The sequence below is a fragment of the Heterodontus francisci genome, chromosome 1 (assembly GCF_036365525.1).
Source record: "Heterodontus francisci isolate sHetFra1 chromosome 1, sHetFra1.hap1, whole genome shotgun sequence".
NCBI classification, from domain to species: domain Eukaryota; kingdom Metazoa; phylum Chordata; class Chondrichthyes; order Heterodontiformes; family Heterodontidae; genus Heterodontus; species Heterodontus francisci.
This window is the reverse complement of record NC_090371.1, coordinates 39863887-39884615: the sequence shown is the minus strand read 5'-3', so window position 1 is coordinate 39884615 and position 20729 is coordinate 39863887. Positions and strand designations below refer to the sequence as shown.

Genomic DNA, 20729 nt, shown 5'->3' with positions numbered 1-20729 from the left:
AAATTCAATACAACCCAATAAAAGCCAGTTTCCCTCCGCACCCTCGCACAGGCTTTTCCTTTGCTCCAAGAATGGGAACATCTCCTATTGAGATGTGGAACGGATTGATTCTGATGTTTCACAAAAAATGCTCAAATCCACCCATTTCAATTTTGTCTCAATGCAATTTTGAATGAAAACGCCGATTAATTCGTATTATGGCATTTGTGCAAATCTGGCCATGGACTTATGTCCAAATATATTTAATATTGCAGCTATAATGAAAGATGAATGTCTTCTACCATAATCATTTCACTTTGTCTAAATTGCTAGTTGTTGTTCTTTTGTATGTGCGAGTTTTGGGCGCTGTTGCTGCCAGTTTGGAGTGAATGCCAGTGTAAACAACATGCAGATAGAGTTAAAACACACTTTCTCTTTTGCTCATTACATCAATAAGTATTTAGTTCCTGTCAAGGTGCATGTACACTAATGAGGGACACTATTGGCTGTTAAGTGTTTTGGGACGAAGTTTCGAAGTTAACACCATTGCTCCGATCCCTGCAAAAACACGATGCAAGTCTGTCCTTTCACATATATTTTCAGGATGCCTGAAACATGATAGACTTGCATCGTGTTTTTGCAGGGAAAGGAGCAATGGCGTTATCTTTTGCTTCTTGTCAAACTTGTTAAGAGTGGAAAAGGACAAACATGAGTGATTCACTAAAACAAGCAACAACTGCAATCGAAATTAAAGAAAAAAAAGCTGATCAGTAAATCGATTTGAAACTGTCATTTCAATATCCATCTGTTCCCAATAAGAATTGCAAAACAAACTGTTTAGTGTGGAATCAGCTGAAAGGTGCATTTTAAAGGTCGTAGCTCGGTGTTAACTTGCAGTGGAATACAGATTTTTGTATAAATGACGTGAACCCATTAAGCTTTTTGGGCCTGTCCCTCTTTCTCATTCTCTTCCCTTCAAAATAAATGCCAACTCCGGATCACCGATTTTGTCATTCATTTCAAGATTACAAAAACCAAGACGTGTGGCTTTTTAATTGCAATAATATTGGTACTAATCTCGTCCATCTGACATGTTCCACAGAAGTGTTCTGAATATTGAGATTCCCTTTAAAATATGAGTACGAGTCGTTTTTGTTATTTAACAGAACTTTTTGAAAATCATGACGTCGAGTGCTGCCGAATTGATTCGGATGTTTAACAAAAATGCTCAAATCCACCCATTTCAATGTTTTCGAACGAAAACGCCGATTAATGTCGCATTGGTATTATGACACTTTTAGGAAATCTGACCATTGGCTTACGTTAAAATATATTTAGTGTGCTAATTACATTGGGAGATGAATCTGTTCTATAGCAATTGTTTCACGTTGTCTAAAATTAGTCTACATTGCTAGTTGCGGTGTGGTTTTTTTTTTGCTATGTACGTGTTATGGGAGCTGTTGCTCGGAGTTTGCCAGTGTAAAACAAAGGTGTTGTTTATTGGCAGTTTGCGGGAGGGCAGAAATGATATGCATCGCTGATGAGTAAGTAAATCATATGCCGTTGTTGGGTTGGTGCTGAAACGTCCGAGATACCTTTTATGTCGACGTGTGTTTGTGAAGGCACTGCGTGCTTTTGTATCCAAGTATAATTTGCAGTGAAAAGAGCGAAGTGGAGGGCACATTCGTTCCGGGTGGAGGTTGTTGATAAATCGTTCGCTTCGTGCAAAAAGCATAAACTTAGCCATTTGGCAGTAGACGCAGGTCTCAATAACAGTGAAGGGGCTCTCGGTTCCGGCACCAAAAAATGTAAGGTTTGTACGTGATATTGATAATGCTGCTGGAATCTTACTGTTAATTACACTGGAAATTGAATTCTATCAAGCGCTGGGCTCTGCCCATTTCCTTGACTATTATGTGGTTGGTGAGACCTCTTTCCCCCCGCCCCCCTTTTGGTTTGTGTTGAGATATGAATGTTAGTGTAAATGAAAATGCTTCCTCTGTACAATAGAGTATCTGTGCTGGAAAACCATGTCATTCGTAGCTCAGGCCACTTTCGCCATGTTTTTGTTTATTCATACAGGAATAGGGTCGAGGGGAGTGACCTATCTACTATTCATTTCCCCTCTCTTTCTCGTTCTCTACCTTCTTGTATTCTGGGACTAGCACATGACTTTTAACAAAACAGGCCCCGAGAGTTATATTCGACAATCGCAAATGCTCGCATTGTGAAACTTGTTGATGTTGTAGTTATTTAACGGTAACAGATCGTCACTGGCAGTACGTAAACTGTTTTGGACTAATTCAAGAGCTTTGCATCTTTGCGGGAGTTGCAAAGGGTTATGAAAAGCTGATTAGCAACTGTGTTGTAATATTGTAACATTCTAGTATTTGTAGCAGAAGGACAGTGGCATGATTATGGCAGACATCTGGAGGAGATCTAGAAACTATAGATTAGTCCAATACAAAAAAATCTATTATCGCCTTTTAATATAAACCCGACTAAATGTAATTAATTGCAAGTACTTATACTGTCCTACTTATTTCCCTTTTGCTTAGATACAAATGGCACAGATGACATTTTAGTTATTGTTTTTCTAACAGCCTTGCTTTAGTCCTAGAAATAAATTTAGTTAGGAGGAAATTGTTCAAAAGATGAAGTGGTAAATAGCGAAGCCGCCACAACTCGAATCAAAAAGTTTTGATATTTGATACGGAAGTGGCTGAGTGACGGGGAAACAAAGTAGTGGTTAATGGATGTTTTTCGGGCTGGAGGAAGGTTTGTAATGGAGTTCCCCAGAGGTCAGTGTGGGGACCCTTGCTTTTCCTGATATATATTAATGACTTAGACCTTGGTGTACAGGACACAATTTCAAAATTTGCAGGTTATGCGAAACTTGGAAGCATTGTGCACTGAGGAGGATAGTGGAGAACTTCAAAAGGACAGACAGGTTGGTGGAATAGGCAGAAAGAAGGCAGATGAAGTTCAATGTGGAGAAATGTGAAGTGATTCATTTTGGTATGAAGAACATGGAGAGACAATATAGAACAGAGGACACAATTCTAAAGGGGTTGCAGGAGCAGAGGGACCTGGGTGTATGTATTGCATAAGTCATTGAAGGTGGCAGAACAAGTTGAGAGTGTGGTTAACAAATGTTATGACAGACTGCTCCTGTCAAAGCCCCCAATCAGAATATACGATTTTGATTGTGGTGGGACCAACACATTGTTAATCAATCCTGTCGTTCCACAGATCGGCGAACATATCATTTAGAACCTTTCCAAATTAAAGAAAGACCCAGCCAAATTGTACCATCTATTAACCCCCGAATGAGGCTAACAAAACCAGGTGTCTTTAAATCAACAAATTAACTTTTTAATTAGAAGAACTACATTCTTAAACACTATGAACATTTAAAAATAGAAAAAAATTAGAGTCCTTGCAAATTTACAGTCCAATGTTGCTTGAAGTCCTCACAGTCGGCCGATGCAGGAAAAAAGGTTCTTCCACAGTAGAACAGTCCTTAGTGTAACTTCAGTAGGTGATGCTTTCCTTCTCCAACGAATTTCAACACTTAACGATTTGCAAACACTTTCAATGGAATTACGTTGACTTCAGAGTTTTTGAGGAATAAAAGATTGTCACAGTCTAACTTCCCTTTCTTCAATTTAAATGACCAGAGATCTCTGTTTTGGCTTGACTTGTTTTTAGAATTTTGAGAGATAATAATACAGACTAAAATCCTATTCCTTTAGTTTAAATGGTTGAGAGCTCTTTTCAGGTGTGCTAAAAACCACTGCTGTGTCCTCTGTCTCTGTGTTCTGTTTGAACAAACTGTCTTCACCTCAAAAGCCAGTTCAAAACTGAATTGTAACAAATGTATCGTATGAGACTCACTCCCAGTGACTATTTCTATGGTAACAAGAATGCACCCTTTGAATCACAGTCTCCAAATGGCTGTTTCTAAGGCAACAAAAATGCACTTTCCAATAACTCCTAGGGCTTGCCGGATCTTAAAGCAGTGCTGATCCTCTGCAAACCTTAAAGGCAAACCGCATATTCTGAAAAAAACTACAGGCCCATGACATGGCATACAGTATCTTGGGCTTTATTAATAGGGGCATAGAATGCAAGACCAAGGAGGTTATGTTGAACTCCTATAAGACACTAGTTCGGCCTCAGCTGGAGTATTGCGTCCAGTTCTGGGCGCTGCACTTCAGGAAAGATGTGAAGGCTTTGGAGAGAGTGCAGTAAAGATTCACTGGAATGGTTCCAGGGATGAGGATGAAGATAGATTAGAGAAGATGGGACTGTTTTCCTTGGAGAAAAGAAGGCTGAGAGGAGATTTGATAGAGCTATTCAAAATCATGAAGGGTCTGGACAGAGTAGATGGAGGAAAACTGTTTCCACTCGTGAAAGGATCAAGAACGAGAGGGCACAGATTTAAAGTAATTGGTAAAAGAAGCAAAAGCAACATGAGGAAACACTTTTTCTCGCAACAAGTAATTAGGGCTGGAATATGCTGCCTGAGAGTGTGGTGGAGGCAGGTTCAAATGAAGCATTCAAAAGGGAATTAGACTGTTATCTGAAAAGGAAGAATGTGAAGAGTTATGGGAAGTGGCACTAAGTGAATGGTTCATTCGGAGAGCAGGTGCAAACATGATGGGCCAAATAGCCTCCTTCTGTGCTGTAACAATTCTGTGATTCTCTGAAGATGTGGCTGGTCACTTTAAATGCACAGTAGTTACTGTTAGCTTGCTTTCCCCAGGATAGGGGATGCACAATCGTATCCAAAATGTCATTTAACAGGCATTATTTCAATGCAAATAGTGTTGTTGCAAAGCAAGTAGTTATCGCAGGATAGACTGTTTACTTGGACTGAAACTTGTAAAATGAAGATCAGATACCATTTCATTCATTTGTTAAATTTGGTTTAAGACTGGAACTCTTTTTCTTCTTAGCCTGCCCTTTAGTGCAGAGGGGATGGAAGCTAGGGCAGTTGCATGCTCCTCTTGCAGGATGTGGGAGGTGAGGGTCACCACTGGTGTCCCTGCTGACTTCACCTGTGAGAAGTGCATCCAACTCCAGCTCCTCGCAGATCGCGTTAGGGAACTGGAGCTGGAGCTGGATGGACTTCGGATCATTCAGGATGCTGAGGGGGTGATAGAGAGCAGTTATAGGGAAGTAGTGACACCTAAGTTACTGGGTGACCGTTAGGGGAGGGAAAGGGAATAGGCGCACAGTGCAGGGATCCCCTGTGGCCGTCCCCCTCAATAGTAAGTATACCGTTTTGGATATGGACCGAGTCTACAGGATTCGTAAGGGGGAGGGGGAGCAGCCAGAGGTCGTGGTACATATCGGTACCAATGATATAGCGAGGAAAAGGGATGAGGACCTGAAAAGCGAATATAGGGAGTTAGGTTGGAAGCTGAAAGGCAGGACGAGCAGAGTAGTAATCTCAGGATTGTTACCGGTGCCACGAGCTAGTGAGGCTAAAAACAGAGAGCGAGTGCAGCTGAACACGTGGCTACAGAGCTGGTGTAGGAGGGAGGGATTCAGATATGTGGATCATTGGGATACCTTCTGGGGAAGGTGGGACCTGTACAAGAAGGACGGGTTGCATTGGAACTGGAGGGGCACCAATATCCTGGGCGGGAGGTTTGCTAGAGCTCTTCGGGAGGGTTTAAACTAGTTTGGCAGGGGGATGGGAACCGGAGCTGCGGATCAGTGGATGGGGCAGCTGTTGAACAGGCAGATACCGAGTGCAGAGAGTCTGTGAGGAAGGTTAGACAGTTGACAGGGCAAAGTTGCAGCCAGTATGATGGGTTGAAGTGTGTCTATTTTAACGCAAGAAGTGCCAGGAATAAGGGTGATGAACTTAGAGCATGGATCAGTACTTGGAGCTACGATGTTGTGGCCATTACGGAGACGTGGATATCACAGGGGCAGGAATGGATGTTGGATGTTTCGGGGTTTAGATGTTTCAAAAGGAATAGGGAGGGAGGTAAAAGAGGTGGGGGAGTGGCATTGCTAATCAGGGATAGTATCACAGCTGCAGAAAGGGAGGTCGTCGAGGAGGGATTGTCTACTGAGTCAGTATGGGTGGAAGTCAGAAACAGGAAAGGAGCAGTCACTTTATTGGGAGTTTTCTATAGACCCCCCAATAGCAACAGAGACACGGAGGAACAGATTGGGAGGCAGATTTTGGAAAGGTGCAGAAGTAACAGGGTTGTTGTCATGGGTGACTTCAACTTCCCTAATATTGATTGGAACCTCCTTAGTGCAAATAGTTTGGATGGAGCAGTTTTTGTCAGGTGTGTCCAGGAAGGTTTCCTGACTCAATATGTAGATAGGCCGACTAGAGGGGAGACTATGTTGGACTTGGTGCTTGGCAACGAACCAGGCCAGGTGGCAGATCTATTGGTGGGAGAGCATTTTGGTGATAGTGATCACAACTCCCTGACCTTTACTATAGTCATGGAGAGGGACAGGAGCAGACGGGATGGGAAAATATTTAATTGGGGGAGGGGGAATTACAATGCTATTAGGCAGGAACTAGGGAGCATAAATTGGGAACAGATGTGCTCAGGAAAATGCACGACAGAAATGTGGAGGTTGTTTAGGGAGCACTTGCTGCGACTGCTGGATAGGTTTGTCCCGATGAGGCAAGGAAGGGATGGTAGGGTGAAGGAACCTTGGATGACAAGAGATGTGGAACAGCTAGTCAAGAGGAAGAAAGAAGCTTACTTAAGGTTGAGGAAGCAAGGATCAGCCAGGGCTCTAGAGGGTTACAAGGTAGCCAGGAAGGAACTGAAGAATGGACTTAGGAGAGCTAGAAGGGGGCATGAAAAAGTCTTGGCGGGTAGGATTAAGGAAAATCCCAAGGTGTTCTACACTTATGTGAGGAACAAGAGGATGGCCAGAGTGAGGGTAGGGCCGATCAGGGATAGTGGAGGGAACTTGTGCCTGGAGTCAGAGGAGGTAGGGGAGGTCCTAAATGAATACTTTGCTTCAGTATTCACTAGTGAGAGGAACCTGGTCGTTTGTGAGGACAGCATGGAACAGGCTGATATGCTCAAACAGGTTGAGGTTAAGAGGGAGGATGTGCTGGAAATTTTGAATGATATGAGGACAGATAAGTCCCCGGGGCCAGACGGGATATACCCAAGGATATTACGGGAAGCGAGGGAAGAGATTGCTGCGCCTTTGGCGATGATCTTTGCGTCTTCACTGTCCACTGGAGTAGTGCCAGATGATTGGAGGGTGGCAAATGTTGTTCCCTTGTTCAAGAAAGGGAATAGGAATAACCCTGGGAATTATAGACCAGTCAGTCTTACTTCAGTAGTGGGCAAATTATTGGAGAGGATTCTGAGAGACAGGATTTATGATTATTTGGAAAAGCATAGTTTGATTAGAGACAGTCAGCATGGCTTTGAGAGGGGCAGGTCATGCCTCACAAGCCTTATTGAATTCTTTGAAGATGTTACAAAACATGTTGATGAAGGAAGAGCAGTGGATGTGGTGTATATGGATTTAGCAAGGCGTTTGATAAGGTGCCCCATGGTAGACTCATTCAGAAAGTAAGGAGGCATGGGATACTGGGGAATTTGGCTGTCTGGATACAGAATTGGCTGGCCCATAGAAGACAGAGGGTGGTAGTAGATGGAAAGTATTCAGCCTGGAGCTCGGTGACCAGTGGTGTTCCGCAGGGATCTGTTCTGGGACCTCTGCTCTTTGTGACTTTTATAAATGACTTGGATGAGGAAGTGGAAGGCTGGGTTAGCAAGTTTGCCGATGACACGAAGGTTGCTGGAGTTGTGGATAGTGTGGAAGGCTGTTGTAGGTTGCAACGGGACATTGACAGGATGCAGAGCTGGGCTGAGAAGTGGCAGATGGAGTTCAACCTGGAAAAGTGTGAAGGGATTCATTTTGGAAGGTCGAATTTGAATGCGGAATACAGGCTTAAAGCCAGGATTCTTGGTAGTGTGGAGGAACAGAGGGATCTTGGGGTGCATGTCCATAGATCGCTCAAAGATGCCACCCAAGTTGATAGGGTTGTTAAGAAGGCGTATGGTGTGTTGGCTTTCATTAACAAGGGGATTGAGTTTAAGAGCCGCGAGGTTATGCTGCAGCTCTATAAGGCCCTGGTTCGACCACACTTGGAATATTGTGTTCAGTTCTGGTCACCTCATTATAGGAAGGATGTGGAAGCTTTAGAGAGGGTGCAGAGGAGATTTACCAGGATGCTGCCTGGACTGGAGGGCATGTCCTACGAAGAAAGGTTGAGGGAGCTAGGGCTTTTCTCATTGGAGCAAAGAAGGATGAGAGGTGACTTGATAGAGGGGTACAAGATGATGAGAGGCATAGGTAGAGTGGATAGTCAGAGACTTTTTCCCAGGGTGGAAAGGGCTATCACCAGGGGGCATAATTTTAAGGTGATTGGAGGAAGGTTTCGGGGAGATGTCAGAGGTAGGTTCTTTACACAGAGAGTGATGGGTGCGTGGAATGCGCTGCCAGTGGTGGTAGTAGAAGCAGATACATTCGGGGCATTTAAGCGACTCTTGGATAGGTACATGGATGATAGTAGAATGAAGGGTAGGTAGTTAGTTTGATCTTAGAGTAGGTTAAAGGTTCGGCTCAACATCGTAGGCCGAAGGGCCTGTACTGTGCTGTACTGTTCTATGTTCTATGTTCTATCTATGTATCCTTTGAAATAAAAAAAAAATCCATGTAGCATGTTGCCAATTTGCCAGTTCTGTCTTTTATCACTGCATTATATATTATATATGGTGGTGGTTCCATATCACCATGCTTAAGAATCACAGAATAGATGCTAATCTGGGTATTGAGTAGAATTATCAAAGTGCTGTATTATGGGTTTTTTGTTCTAAACAAGAAGAGCATGAGCTGTATTGAAGTAGTGCAATTTCATGTATTGTCTTGCTGCAGCTTATTTGTTTCTTTTTATTACTTATTTTCTGTTAGCCTTTAGCCTACAACATAGTCTGACAGTTTTAATCAAAGATTAAGAGATTGAGAGATCAAAAAAGAGCTTGTGCCATATCCAGTAAGTGAAGGAAAAGTCACAATAGCTTTGGTTGACTCCCTAGGCAATGCTAGATTACCAGCCACAATTTCCTCCAGTTAAGTATTGACGATTGAAGCCACAGTGATCAGCTTCTGTCACAGATTCTGTGCCCATGCCAGTGATTCCATTTGGCTCTTGGATTGAACCAGATTGCTTGTATTGTCTTTGACCCAGAACTGAGCTTCCCACCTCATATCCTCTCCACCACAAGGACCACCTATTTCCACCTCCGTAACAGTATATTTCCACCCTGCCTCAGACTATCTACTGCCAAACCCTTCATCCATCTCGAGACTCAACTGTTGTTCTCCTCACTAAGCTCCCAATCTTCAGCCTCCATAAATTTCAGCTGCTACAGAACTCTGCTCCCTATGCCAAGTCTCACTCACCCATCATTACTGTGTTCGCTGATCTATATTGGTTCCCGATTCCCGAACACTTCCAATTTAAATTTCTCATCCTCATATTCAAATCCTGTCATGGCCTTCACCCTCTATTTCTTTGTAGTCTTTGGCAGCTCTTGGACCCTCTGGAATTCTGCACTCCTCCACGTCTGACCTTGTGCATCCCCCAATTCCTTCACTGCACCATTGGTAGCCTTTCCTTTACTGGCCTAGAGCATTAATGTCTGACATGGCCTCCCTAAACCTCTTTACCTCTCACCTTCCCTCTCTTACTTTAAAACCCTCCTTAAAACCCACTTCTTTGACCAAACTTTTAGTTACCCCTCTGAATGTCGTCTTCTTCGGCTTAGTTTCGGCTTTTGTCTTATGTTAAAGGGAGTACATAAATGCAAGTTGTTTTTCCAGATATTGTGTGTGTGGAGTTGCACTTCAGTTTGTCGGGAATGAGGGCTTGCTTGCAGGAGTGGTTTGTGATGGAGAATGAGAAATATCCTAAAAACTGAAGCATGTAATTCCATCACACTTAGGCAGCACCAAACAGATGACCATTATAATGAAATCCTTGATCTCCTGTGAGAAAATTGACTTTTACTTACAGCACCATTGTTCCAATTTACTGTGTAAGTTACCCAAGAGTGCACTGTGCATCAGAGCATAAGGTTACAGGATAGGTTAAATACATGCAGTTGTCTAACTTGTTGATGAAAGAAAGATGAGGTTGGAAGTTATATGGCAATGAGCCATTAAAGATAATCCTATGTTGCAATGAAGGAGACCATTTATTGGAGATCATTTTTCCCTGATCAAAACTGCACTATGCATATTGAACCAAATAATCCAGCCAAGAGGCAGTTCTGTTGGAGGGGGTCATGTGGGGGATGGGTAGTTTTTAAAATGATGATAAATGGGATAGATGAGGTGAAAATTTAGAACATGACCAAGTTTCCACTTCTGGCAGTCAACAACTAGATGTAGAATAAGCTTCCTTGTACTGGGCCCTTTCTCAATGTGAAAACACTTCAAATGTACCATTTTAAGATTTCCACTTTCTATTTCTAGTTAGTTCCAATTTCTTTCCTCACTCTGATCATCTTTGCCAACCCTTTGAATTAGATGGCAGTTGTTAAATTATGGGTGGTTTTATGCTGTGAGTTCATAACCACAAAGATCCAGTTTGAGCCTGTTGGAGCTTATGTCACTTAGATCCTTATAGCTGTCATCATTCCATTCAGAGTTCAAATTCAAAACTCAATGTGGTGGGGCAGTTGGCTAACTACACAGCTGAACACACATGCATGAGTTGGAAAAAGTGTCATGGTCCCCCAAAACACTGTCATTCAGTCCCTAAGGGTATATTTTAATCTTATTTTCCTCCTCATTATTGATTCCAGTAATTGGATGATTAAGAAAATGCCAGTAGGTCGTGGATCTTTAGTTCACGCTGCGTGAAAGGTTCTGTGAAGTTTTTAAAGAAAACAGATCAATCTATGTAATACTAGATTAGAATGCTTGATTTGCATTTGCAAAATTAAACTTGGCAAAAATAAATATAGCATTGATTAATGGAAAAATGAAAAACATTGCAATTTGGCACAGACTAAAAATATGCATGAAGGGTGCATGAGTATTTCATTTTGTGAAGGCCAACTAAATTTTATTGCCAAAATCTAGATAATATGTTAATTTCTCTTTGGGTACTGAATTATTATTTGCTGAAGTTTGAGGAAAATGAATATTTAGTTGCAAATAACTTAATTAAAAAGCAATATTTTGCAGAATATATCTGTTATCACCAGTGAAAATGAATGATGAGTTAAATGTACTAACATGAGATTTGAATTTTTTTTATTGACAACAGTATATATTTTTAAAAATATTTTACTTTTTCTCTTTTTAAGTCTTGATGCATCGCATACCAATTCCCATGTCAGATGGTAAGTGACCCATAGCGTTTTGCTGATGTTGATCATGATCCAGCAGCTAGGAGGTGCACAGAGACTGCAGTTGCTCCCTTTGAAGTAGTGCCTAAGCACTTACTTCTCACACCAAGAACGTGATCTATGCCTTCATTGCCCCACATCCACATCTTAATATCAGTTGTAGTGTGTCGATGAGCCACTGCAACATTGCCTCTGTGACAAATGTCAAATTTACATTGAACAGCGGATGATTTGCATAGGTATAAAATCAGATAATTGCTTCAACAGTCAGCTTGTGCCAAATGGAACAGGTTAAGCTTGTTGAAGCTTAGCATTGACATATTTGTTTGTTTCTTTTGCCACCACATCCACGCCCCCCCCCCCCCCCACCCCGCATCAATCAAAAGCATGTGCTCTGTGGAAGCCATATATTTTCCCTTGTTTGGAGGTGGAATAGTTATTTCTATCACAGACCTGTAAGAGCAGGCATATTACTCATTTGTCATTTTGAAATGTTTATTCTAACTGCCCTGATTATTTTATTCAAGAATGACGTGAACCAGAGTTGCCAAATTTTAGTGGATTTCAAAATATTTTGAATCATTATGAATTAGTAATAGTATATTCTAGTAGTTAAGAGTGATGGCGTTGGGAAAAACTGCAGTTTTACCTGATAGCAACATGAGATTGTTCACTGTGAAACATAGAATGAGCACTTGTTTTATCCTCTTAAAAGCTGCAGGGTTGTTGACAGGAACAACTCATACTTTTTTGTCCTTTCTTTCTAGATAATGTACTTCACCCCATTTTTATCAGCTTCTATATAGTAATTGCTTCAAGCCCCTTCTTGCATTGAGGTCGATAAGAATCTAATTATCTTGGTACCCGTCAGAGGAGTATCCACAATTCTTCATCTATGACCACATAGTCTTTAAGATGTAATTAGTGGCAAAAAAAAATGATGCCAAGTATTAGTTTGTTAATAGCTTTTCATTTTTAATTTTGCAGGCAACCGTGTACTTGGGGTGATTTGCACTTTGCTTATTTTTCTGTTCCTGGAGTATGAAATTCTTTTGTGCAGATTTTCGTACTATATTCTTCTGGTGTTAAATTTCCAGTTGATTTGCATGTTTATTTTGGCTGTGTTACAATTGAAGCGGGAGGAATACATTGTCTTTTCGAGTTACACTGCTCCACAAGTCACAACATCTATTTAACTGTTTACCCAGTTACCGATATAGCCAATCATATACTACTTTTTTTTATCCCAGAACAAAATGCACTAACCAGGTTTCTTTAATAAGCAACAAACTTATCAGTATATTATGAAACAAGACTTAACCAGTAACGAAGCAAAGCATTAACACACAGATTAAAATAGGAAAGTTCCCTTTTAAAAAATTCCCCAACTACACTAACACACACACACACTGGAAAAAATACAGAAATTCAGTCTGCCGTGGTCTGTTACAAAAAAAGATAAAAATACTACTTTGGCCAAATACTTGTTAATTCTTGATGATAAAAGAAAGAAGATATGGAAGGAAGTCAATTGTACTGTCTTTGGTCTGGCATCCAGGTATACGGAGACGGATCACTGGGATCGTTTCAGAAACAGTCCGTTCTGGAGATGTCGAGAATTATTCCAGTCGGCTTTAGAGGAGAAATGTGGCATCAAGATTTTTCTGCCAGCATAAACTTGAATTCCGACTGAATCTCAAATGGGTAATCCATATCTAGTGAAGAACTGGGTTAACTTCTCTCCCACTACCTTAGCAGAAATTGTTCTCAAGAGAATGGCCTCTGGGAACCGAGTAGCCATATCCATATATATATTCCGATGAAGGGTCACTGACCCGAAACGTTAACTCTGCTTCTCTTTCCACAGATGCTGCCAGACCTGCTGAGTGATTCCAGCATTTCTTGTTTTTATTTCAGATTTCCAGCATCCGCAGTATTTTGCTTTTATCCATATATATATTGGTGTCCCGCTTTTGTTTTCGGTAAAAGTCCTACGCAGTCTACCAACACCCTACTAAATGGTTCCCCAAAAACTGGTATGGAAATTGGAGGTGCCGGTCTTATGGAAGGTTGCGGTTTTCCCACAATCTGACTCGTATGGCACATTTTACAAAACTGCACCACATCCCTGGAAAGACCTGGCCAGTAACAATGTCGACTTATACGTGATTGGGACTTCCAGATCCCTACATGTCCTGCTGCAGGAATTTCATGGGCAATCCTTAATATTTCCCGGCGATACTTGGGCGGTACTACTATCTGATGAACAACTGTCCATTCTTCGTCCGCAGGTCTGTGAGGAGGTCTCTACTTCCTCATCAGAATCCCATTTTTAATACAGTCACCCTTGGAACTCCCTTTGCTTCAGCTTCAGTTAGAGCCGATTGTGCCACTTTATTTAACTCTGGATCGGCTTGCTGAGCCTTAATCAGAGAAGACTTACTGAACATTTCCTTCAGATTATCCAAATCTCCAAAGAAAGTTTCAGATATTCGGCTACATGTCTGTGGTGCCACTTTTACCTCTGACAATGGAACTTGTTTAGCCATTGATTAGGTCACTACACATGAAGGAAAAATTCCTGGAACCTTTTCCTGGAACTGTTCTGTCTCTTTAACTTGTTTTTTTCTTGACTACTGGAGAAGCTACAACCTTCACTCCAGCCAAATCATATCCCAGGAGTGGGGCAACTCCGTCTACAGGCAAACTATGGACAACTATGGGTTCCGAAGAAGGGTCACTGACCCGAAACGTTAACTCTGCTTCTCTTTCCACAGATGCTGCCAGACCTGCTGAGTGATTCCAGCATTTCTTGTTTTTGTTATGGACAATTCCATTCCAGACATGAGGTCACATTCAAGGTGCATCTGATACAAAGGTATGGGTATATACTCCCTGCCAATACCATTCACTAAAACCTTAGTATTCAATGCACTCTCTGGTGGAAACGTTATGCCTTTCCCCAGAAAACGAGTTTGGGTAGCTCTTGTATCCCTAAGAACTATAGCTTTACCTGCCTTAATTGAGGGAGAAGGAGTTACTTTTCCTTTTGACAAGAATTTCCTATAACACTCAGATATCTTGTTCACGTCCCCCTCACTCACAGCGGTTTTTGTACTTGGCCTTACAGCTGCAGTCAGAGCTACAGCCTGATCTGTCGTACCCCCAGTCAGGGCCCCTTTCTCTGCATTGGCCTTGTATGCCCGTGTAAGTCCCATGGGTTTACACTGCAACTTTCAGCATTCTGCACGAAGGTGTCTCACCTTGTGACAATGGCAACACTTAGGCTTTTGGACCTTACTTCCGCCCTCAGCATCTTCCTTTCTGGCCTGAGGAGGAGATCCTGGGGCGTTCCCAGTTCTCCCTTCTTGTCCCTGGCTACTTGCCTTCCTTTCACCCTCCCACCTTCTATCCTTCTCGGAATTTTGGGGGTGACGGACAAAGGGTTTGGACTTGTAAACAAGCTCATAATCATCAGCAATTTCCGATGCCTGTCTGGCTGCTGAAATGTTCTGGTTCTCCACATGGGTTCTTATTAATGGAAGGAGTGAATTTTTAAATTCTTCCAGGAGAATTATTTCCCTGCATCCAATGATCAAAATTAATTTGCTTTACCCCCATCAGTTATGGCCAGGTGAGAAAGGGGTCTCAGGCTCCCCTTTCGCCCCTTCTCTGGTTTGACCGCAACGGGGTTTATATTTTTAACACAGTGGTTTAACTTACCAACTCCGTGTGCATTTGCTCTTGTTACTCTAATTGCAATAGCAAATGAACCAACCAAACAGGTTTTCTTGAGTTTAAACAAGAAAGATGCAAGTTTATTCACATTATCACTCTAAACTGGTTAAAATTACTAAAATACGTGATGCATCCACACTCGCATTCATATGAAAGGCACATACACACATGCACAAATAGATACTATTGAAGAGCACTTGGAGGAAGCACTGAAGGTGGCAAGGGCACAGAATGTACCCTGGGTGGAGGACTTCACATTGAGGATACCTTCCTTCATTGTTGTGTGGCACTACCACCGTGCTAAATGGGATAGATTTCGAACAGATCTACCAATGCAAAACTGGGCATCCATGAGGTGCTGTGGGCCATCAGCAGCAGCAGAATTGTACTCAACCACAATCTGTAACCTCATGGCCTGGCATATCCCCACTCTACCATTACCATCAATCCAGGAGACCAACCCTTGTTCAATGAAGAGTGCAGGAGGGCATGCCAGCAGCAGCACCAGGCATATCTCAAAATGAGGTGTCAACCTGGTGAAGCTACAACCCAGGACTATTTGCGTGCCAAACTGCGTAAGCAGCATGCGATAGACAGAGCTAAGCGATCCCATGACCAACGGATCAGATCTAAGCTCTACAGTCCTGCCACATCCAGCCGTGAATGGTGGTGGACAATTAAACAACTAACTGGAGGACGAGGCTCCACAAATATCCCCATCCTCAATGATGGGGGAGCCCAGCACATCAGTGCAAAAGATAAGGCTGAAGCATTTGCAACAATCTTCAGCCAGAAGTGCTGAGTTGATGATCCATCTCGGCCTCCTCCTGAAGTCCCCAGCATCACAGATGCCAGACTTCAGCCAATTTGATTCACACCGCGTGATATCAAGGAATGACTGAAGGCACTGGATACTGCAAAGGCTATGGGCCCTGACAATATTCCAGCAATAGTACTGAAGACCTGTGCTCCAGAACTTGCCACGCCCCTAGCCAAGCAATTCCAGTACAGCTACAACACTGGCATCTACCCTGCAATGTGGAAAATTGCCCAGGTATGTCCTGTACGCAAAAAGCAAGACAAGTCCAATCCGGCCAATTACTGCCCCATCAGCCTACTCTCAATCATCAGTAAAGTGATGGGAGGTGTCGCCAACAGTGCCATCAAACGGCACTTGCTTAGCAATAACCTGCTCAGTTTGGGTTCCGCCAGGACCACTCACCTCCTGACCACATTACAGCCTTGGTTCAAACTTGGACAAAAGAGCTGAACTCAAGAGGTGAGGTGAGAGTGACTGCCCTTGACATCAAGGCAGCATTTGACCAAGTAGGGCATCAAGGAGCCCTAGCAAAACTGAGGTCAATGGGAATCAGGGGGAAAACCCTCTGCTGGCTGGAGTCATACCGAGCACAAAGGAAGATGGTTGTGGTTGCTGGAGGTCAATCATCTGAGCTCCAGGACATCACTGCAGGAGTTCCTCAGGGTAGTGTCCTATGCCCAACCATCATCAGCTGCTTCATCAATGACCTTCCTTCAATCATAAGGTCAGAAGTGGGGATGTTCGCTGATGATTGCACAATGTTCAGCACCATTCGTGACTCCTCAGATACCTGAAGCAGTCCGTGTGGAAATGCAGCAAGACTTGGACAATATCCAGGCTTGGGCTGATAAGTGGCAAGTAACATTCGCGCCACACAAGTGCCAGGCAATGACCATCTCCAACAAGAGAGAATCTAACCATCTCCCCTTGACATTCAATGATGGCATTACTATCGCTGAATCCCCCACTATCAACATCCTAGGGGCTACCATTGACTAGAAACTGAACTGGAGTAGCCATATAAATATCGTGGCTACAAGAGCAGGTCAGAAGCTCAGAATCCTGTGGCGAGTAACTCACCTCCTGACTCCCCAAAGCCTGTCCACCATCAACAAGGCACAAGACAGAAGTGTGATGGAGTACTCTCCACTTGCCTGGATGGGTGCAGCTCCAATAACACTCAAGAAGTTCGACACCATCCAGAACAAAGCAGCCCACTTGATTGGCACCCCATCTACCAACATTCATTCCCTCCACCACCGACGCACAATGGCAGCAGTGTGGACCATCTACACAATGCACTGCAGCAACGCACCAAGGCTCCTTCGACAGCACCTTCCAAACCCGCGACCTCTACCAACTAGAAGGACAAGGGCAGCAAATGCATGGGAACACCACCATCTGCAAGTTCCCCTCCAAGTCACACACCATCCTGACTTGGAAGTATATCACCGTTCCTTCTCTGTCGCTGGGTCAAAATCCTGGAACTCCCTTCCTAACAGCACTGTTGGTGTATCTACCCCACATGGACTGCAGCGGTTCAAGAAGGCAGCTCACCACCACCTTCACAAGGGCAATTAGGGATGGGCAACAAATGCTGGCCTGGCCAGTGACGCCCACATCCCACGAATGAATAAAAAAAAATACAGAAGGGAAAGAAGCGTTGGGAGGTTGAAGTAAAGTTTGTAATAAATGGAATTCAAATACTGAACTTCAGTATCCTTTGTTGAAATTAAAGCCTTGAAGTCCTTGCTGGAGCCACATGCACAGTTCAGGTTTGCTTCTTTGGTTCCGGAAGGCCGAAGAGAGGCTTTTTCTGTCTTCTTGGTTGTTGTCTGTCAGGTTCTGTAGTCTTGAGGTTTAGTAGCTGCCATCAAGTTTTCCCTGGGTCTTTGCTGGAGAGAGAGACAGAGAGAGAAGTGCTTTCCTCTTGGAGTTCAGTTACAATCTCTTCCTTTCTTTCTGAGGCTCAATTCACAAATTCATTGTTATGCCAACAGGTATGTCATGTGCCCACCTCTTTGTTTGAAAGCAGAAGTTTTTGGAAGGTTGTTTGAAATTCAAAGTTCTTCAGACATACATGGTGGGGATGGTGAGCGGGGGGAGGTGTTGACTCTTTCAAAGTTAAACGGTATTGATGGCATTTGATCTCCGCTATTGACAAAATGATTGTCGTTAATTGAATCAGGGAGCACCCCCATTGTTCGAGCTAGACTGGTAATTTACCTCTCTCTCTCTCTCAGCCGACCTTTGGCTTCTCATATGCAAATTGTGCATGACCCTCTTTAGCTGTTCTGTTCTAACTTTTTACAAGTTATTTGTCGTGTCCAGCAAAACATCTCAAGCAGAGTTTCATACGCCAAAATTAATATTTTCCATTTAGCATGTGGGGTTTCTGTCCCATCTCAAATTCTATATAAGTCTGCCCAGGTTGTCTCCGGAGGTTCCGAAATTTCTGCTTGTACATTTCAGAGACCAACTCATAAGTGTGAGAATAGCCTTTTTTGCCAACTCATAATCTGCAGAAGCCTCCTCAGAAACCGTGGCATAAACTTCATTAGCTCTGCCCATCAACCTGCTTTGCATTAGCAGTGTCCAGCTTTCCTTTGGCTACTTCATCTGTTTGGCTATCTTTTCAAAAGAAATGAAAAATACATCTATGTCCCTTTCCTCAAATTTTGGGAGGGCTTGTACAAATTTAAACAGCTCTGCACTGGGTCCTGGGCTGGAGTCAGATCTTTCTGGGAGAATAGAATATGAATGTAAACTAGCAAAAAACATAAAAACGGACTGTCAAAGCTTCTATAGGTACGTAAAAAGGAAACGTTTGTCTAAGACAAATGTGGGTCCATTACAGGCAGAGTCAGGAGAATTTATAATGGGGAATAGAGAAATGGAAGAGAAATTAAATGATTACTTTGTGTCTGTCTTCACTGAGGAAGATACAAGAAATTTCCCAGAATTAGAGATCCAAGGGCCTAGGGAGAATGAGGAATTGAAGGAAATTAGTATTAGTAAGAAAGTTGTATTGGAGACATTAATGGGGATGAAGGTTAATCAGTCCCGGGACCTGATATTCTGCATCCCAGAGTGTTGAAAGAGGTAGCTATGGAGATGGTTTTCAGTAGATTTGTTGGGAATTTAGAATAGTGGGAATGGAGGTTAAGGCAGTTGACTGTTCCTCCTGCAGAATGTGGGAGGTAAGGGTCGCCAAGAGTGTCCCTGCTGACTGCATCTGCGGGAAGTGCACCCAACTCCAGCTCCTCGAGAACCGCGTTGGGGAACTGGAGCTGGAGCTGGATGAACTTCGGATCATTCGGGAGGCGGAGGGGGTTATTGAGAGGAGTTATAGGGAGGTAGTCACACCTCAGGTAAAAGAGGTAGGTAGATGGGTTACCGTCAGGGGAAGGAGATGGAACCAGCAGGCAGTGCAGGGATCCCCTGTGGCCGTTTCCCTCAACAACAGGTATACCGTTTTGGATACTGTTGTGGGGGACGACTTACCAAGGGTAAGGAATGGGGTACAGGTATCTGGCACAGAGTCTGTCCCTGTTGCTCAGAAGGGAAGGGGGAAGAGGAGCAGAGCATTAGTCATTGGGGACTCCATAGTTAGGGGAACAGATAGGAGTTTCTGTGGGAACGAGAGAGACTCACGGTTGGTGTGTTGCCTCCCAGGTGCCAGGGTTCATGATGTCTCGGATCGTGTTTTTGGGATCCTTAAGGGGGAGGGGGAGCAGCCCCAAGTCGTGGTCCACATAGGCACCAACGACATAGGTAGGAAGAGAGATGGGGATTTAAGGCAGAAATTCAGGGAGCTAGGGTGGAAGCTTAGAGCGAGAACAGAGTTGTTATCTCTGGCTTGTTGCCCGTGCCACGTGCTAGCGAAGCGAGGAATAGGGAGAGAGAGGAGTTGAACACGTGGCTGCAGGGATGGTGTAGGAGGGAGGGTTTTGGTTTCCTGGATAATTGGGGCTCTTTCTGGGGTAGGTGGGACCTCTACAAACAGGATGGTCTTCACCTGAACCAGAGGGGTACCAATATCCTGGGGGGGGAGATTTGCTAGTGCTCTTCGGGGGGGTTTAAACTAATTCAGCAGGGGGATGGGAACCTAAATTGTAGTTCCAGTGTACAGGATGTTGAGAGTAGTGAGGTCAGGGATAAGGTTACAAGGACGCAAGAGGGCACTGGCAAGCAAGAACTTGGTTTAAAGTGTGTCTACTTCAACGCCAGGAGCATCCGGAATAAGGTGGGTGAGCTTGCAGCATGGGTTGGTACCTGGGATCTCAATGTTGTGGCCTTTTCGGACACATGGGTAGAGCAGGGACACGAGTGGATGTTGCAGGTTCCGGGACTTAGATGTTTCAGTAAGAACAGAGAAGATGGTAAAAGAGGGGGGGGGGGGGTGTGGCATTGTTAATCAAGGAGAGTATTACGGCGGCAGAAAGGACGTTTGAGGACTCGTCTACTGAGGTAGTATGGGCCGAGGTTAGAAACAGGAGAGGAGAGGTCACCCTGTTGGGAGTTTTCTATAGACCTCCAAATAGTTCCAGAGATGTAGAGGAAAGGATAGCAAAGATGATTCTCGACAGGAACGAGAGTAACAGGGTAGTTGTTATGGGGGACTTTAACTTTCCAAATATTGACTGGAAATATTATAGTTCGAGTACTTTAGATGGGTCAGTTTTTGTCCAGTGTGTGCAGGAGGGTTTTCTGACACAGTATGTCGACAGGCCAACCAGGGGCGATGCCACATTGGATTT

The 20729-nt window shown here is 43.5% G+C and overlaps 1 protein-coding gene across 7 annotated transcripts in view; it reads left to right on the top strand.

The window, feature by feature from the left end:
• Nucleotides 1-1504: 1504 nt before the first annotated feature.
• ctbp1 (C-terminal binding protein 1) overlaps nucleotides 1505-20729 on the top strand; it is a 365789-nt gene continuing 346564 nt past the window's right edge. For 2 of the 7 annotated variants that reach the window (XM_068029415.1, XM_068029405.1), the window contains exon 1: nucleotides 1505-1523. In XM_068029415.1, coding sequence (XP_067885516.1) covers nucleotides 1520-1523 — 4 coding nt within the window. In that variant the 5' untranslated portion in view covers nucleotides 1505-1519. Of the gene's footprint in view, nucleotides 1524-1643; nucleotides 1788-2709; nucleotides 2758-11369; nucleotides 11406-20729 lie in introns of those variants that run through there. The other 5 variants (XM_068029519.1, XM_068029509.1, XM_068029396.1 and 2 more) reach the window with 4 other exon arrangements.